Raw genomic sequence first — 3,789 nt, forward strand, 5'->3', positions numbered from 1 at the left:
ATAAATGGCTGAAATTTGAAGGTCATTGTCATAGTAGAGGAGACTTTTGGAGATTATATTAAGTTGAGAAGTTTGTCGTTGTCTATTTATTTCAAACCTTTTTTTCATTTTGAATTTCTGTCTTACTTTATATCCTATGCCCCAATTCCCGCCCTACACACCTCAATTACATCCCTTCAACACAAATATCATACTCAAAACTCTCATTTTAAATTTCAAAATTTTCGAAAAAAACTCATTCAAATAACTTCTGACTTTTTGAAAAACATGTTAGTTTTCATATGTTATTTCTAATAATTTTCCATATGCTTCTAGATCTACTAACAAGTGCTAAAAGGCTAAAAATGTTTATAATTTGATTTATAAGAAGCTAAAATAAAAAATCAAAATAACACATTTGAATAATTGGTGCAAGAAAATAGGTAAACTTTGAATGTACAACAACAACAATGTAAGAAAAGCCAACATATATCTTATTATTTATTAAAAGCATATCCTTAAATCATTCAAGGAAATTACAAGCCAGAGAGGGTTTTATATTTTCCCCACCCAAAAAAGGGAAAAAAAAAAACATTTCTAAAATCACTATAACACAAAATTACAGAATTATTACAAGGACACAAGACCATCCCTGTCCTTTTTGTTTTTCAAGCTTTCATCCTTCTTGATATCCTTCTCACTACTACTTTCACTGTTTCCTTTATTATTAAAGCTGCCTACCAACATGAACATCATCATTCAATAAATAACTTCATGGTTACTTATTGCTGCTTCCCTAATTCTAAAAAAAAAAAACTTCCTTTTCAATCCTTTTTCTTCTTCTTCATTCATAAATTAATGCTGCTAAATGCCTACTTTAATGGCTTCTTTTTTAAAACCCTAAAAAACAATTTCCATCTCTAACTCTTCTCTGCTTTCCCAACATCAGTATGTCCATTCCTGAGGTAGGTGAAGTTCTTGATTCATGGCTCCCTCTGTCCGGAAACTCCTTGGCAATGGCAGAAGGGGATTATTTCTTCGAGATAACATTGAATCTGTAGTTTGTTTAAGTCCAATCCAAGAAACCCATTACAACAATCGTTAAATTAATGCATAATATGCCCAAAAATTAGGGGAATTTCTTGCTTACCGATGCTAGGGGATAGCCAGCCGTTTAATGGAGCTTGAATGGGGCTTTTCATTTCCTCTGCAAATCGAACGGCTGGGCTTCCTAATTAGGCAGGACAAATGATTATTATGGAGTTTAATTAAAGAAACCCATGTGAATTTTCAGATGAAGGGCGGCTCTGAAATACCTTGTTTCTGGCGGCATTCTGAAGGGCTTATGTATCTGCGAGGCAAGAAAACACCGGTGCCGGAGGAAGCCCTTTTCACGCCAGATCTGCCGGGGTGAATACAGCGCATCACGGAGGGGTTGGACGGTGGTTGCTGATTTTGGGGCGGCGGAAGCCATGGGGAGTGGTACAATCCGCCGGTGTTTCCACCGCACCGGCCACTTGCATTAAGAACGTTTCGTTCTCTGCTTTGAATCTCCGCCTTCCAGTGTGGCTGAGCCGACCAGCTGACTTTAGCTTGTCTTCCTCCCCAAGAAGAAGCACGAAGAGCTTGTAGTACAATATCCTGTTTCACTTGCTGCATCTGTAGAACGAAAAATTTCAAAAACCTCAGAAATGGAAGACGACCCATAAATTAAAACAGAGGACCCATCTGTTAAAATACTCCGCTCTGAATGATTCAGCGAATGGAAGGATTTGAACATTGGGAAGTATTTTACCTGAGCGGCAAATGCCAGATTCCGAGCACAGTTCTGATTCGAGAAAACCCCATAATCCACATTGTTAGTAGATTTAACTGGAATGGAAGATCGAGCGCCCACATATTCTCTCATAAAAGGGTCATTGTTACGAAATGGGGTTGTTTCGCCGCTCATCTTCAACCTAGCAGCCTCTCTAGCAGCTGCATGTAGGAGCGCTCTAGCATCATTCTCAGCCCCAAAAACCGCCATGGGAGGCGATTGCAACTGAGAGGAAGGACTTTCAGGGCGAAACCAGGTGTCTATTCCAGTCAAAGTCGACTGAGGAGAGCCAGCTTTAACATACATCTTCTAAAAAAACAAAAATCAGAAAATTAAATCAGAAACAAACTAATCCAAACTTGTAAAATCTGGGGAGAAATGAAGATTTCATCAAAAGGGTACCTCAAAATTTTTTGGATTGAAGGAAGGAGATGTAGATTTCTCAGTTTCACAGAGGGAAGTCCATGCAAGTTGCTGAGCCAACCCCACAAAGAAATCATCATCGTCGCTGCCACTGCTATCAGTGGAATCCGTAACAGAGCTTCCAACCGATTCCACGGGCGAGTTGAGGTCGGAGTTGGAGAAAAAGGAGTCGAAATCGTAAGGAAACTCAGTAGGGAAGGACAAAGAGGGAGTTGCCATGGGAGAGGAGAAAGGGGGGGAAAGAGAAGAAAAGTGGGCGGAAGTTGGGGAAATGAAGAGGGAGGGAGAGGAGGATTTAATAATGAGGGAAACAGAGAGTGTTGGGAGAGGGGACCCTACAAATGAAGGGATGATGAAAAGGCAAAGGGACAGTGAGAAGGAAGGAAGAATGTTGTTTTAGAGAGTAAGGATTATTGTTATTAAGGTTGATTTTGGTTTTGGTGAGAAAGGTTTTAATATAAGAAGTGAAGAAGACAACTGGAAAGGAAGGGGGCAGTAGTTGGAAACATTTGTCCTTCTGTGGAACCCTAATGCCATATGTCATCAACCTAAACACACCCAACCTTTTTACTGTGTGCGTTCTACCTTTATACACCAAAACATCTCAATGCCTTTTCCCATTTTGGTGCCTCTCTTCCCAAATTCACCGTTTCATTTTCATCCCATTCATCCTTTGTTTTTAGGTTTTTTTTTCAGAAGATGACCATCTGTCAATGGTAAAACGCATTAACAATATGTTAATTATCTATATTGTTCCCCGTGCATTATTTATAGAAGTTTAGAGAGGCGATCACGAAGAGGAGTGTGAGAAAGGGACGGAGGAAAAGCTCTAACGCATAAGGGATGAATGAGAAATGAGAGTGTTGGGGAGTGAGGAGGAAACCTAATACGGGAGTGCACTGTTGTACAAAAATGACCTTAATTTCATACTCGTTATCACTTAGGTTCGGATTCATAAGTAGTGGCAATTACCCCATGAACACCCGCTTTCGCTACGGCTCTAGTGGCTTCCCTTAACCAAGTCACTATCTATAAGTCACTAGTTCATTCTTCAATAGGTAGTGGTCAAAGTTTTGGCCTCCTCCCACTGCTTGGAAGGTCTGTTTACAATAAAGACCTAAACCTGTCAAAAACAACATCTGTTAATTAATAGCCAGAAATTAATTTTACAAGGCCCAAACTTGTACTTAAGGCTTCAAACTAAGCTGCATCCAAGGCTTTAGTAAATATGTTTGCTAGTTGATCTTTATTACGAACGTGTTCAATAACAATTTTCTTATTTTCAACAAGTTCACCAATGAAGTAATGTCGTATATTAATGTGTTTGGTTCTACTGTGTTGAACAAGATTCTTTGATATATTGATAACACTAAGGTTGTCACAGTACAAAGTCATGGCTTCCTGTTGAACATCTTATTCCTTCATCGTCTGCTTACTCTACATCAGCTAAGTACAACCACTGCCTGCAACAATGTATTTGGCTTCTACAGTAGATAAAGAAACAAACTTTTGTTTCTTGCTAAACCATGATATAAGAATGTTTCTGAGGAAAAACCATCCTTCTGAAGTAC

General features: G+C 39.1%; 1 protein-coding gene across 2 annotated transcripts; it reads right to left on the reverse strand.

Annotated features, from left to right (window-relative positions):
* Positions 1-452: 452 nt before the first annotated feature.
* LOC120075245 (uncharacterized) lies at positions 453-2,645 on the reverse strand. Of its 2 annotated transcripts, none has more exons than XM_039028460.2 (5): positions 2,198-2,645; positions 1,775-2,104; positions 1,296-1,638; positions 1,130-1,210; positions 453-1,034 (listed from the first exon to the last, which is right to left on the reverse strand). In XM_039028460.2, exons 1-5 carry the CDS (start codon positions 2,435-2,437, stop codon positions 925-927), a joined length of 1,104 nt encoding a protein of 367 aa, XP_038884388.2. In that variant the 5' UTR covers positions 2,438-2,645; the 3' UTR covers positions 453-924. The 2 variants fall into 2 exon arrangements, with proteins under 2 accessions (XP_038884388.2, XP_038884389.2); XM_039028461.2 differs by having other exon boundaries at positions 1,775-2,101; positions 2,198-2,573.
* Between the last annotated feature and the right edge of the window lie 1,144 nt (positions 2,646-3,789).

The sequence above is a fragment of the Benincasa hispida genome, chromosome 4, assembly GCF_027475165.1.
Source record: "Benincasa hispida cultivar pf3 chromosome 4, pf3_genome.v1.1, whole genome shotgun sequence".
Taxonomy (NCBI): Eukaryota; Viridiplantae; Streptophyta; class Magnoliopsida; order Cucurbitales; family Cucurbitaceae; genus Benincasa; species Benincasa hispida.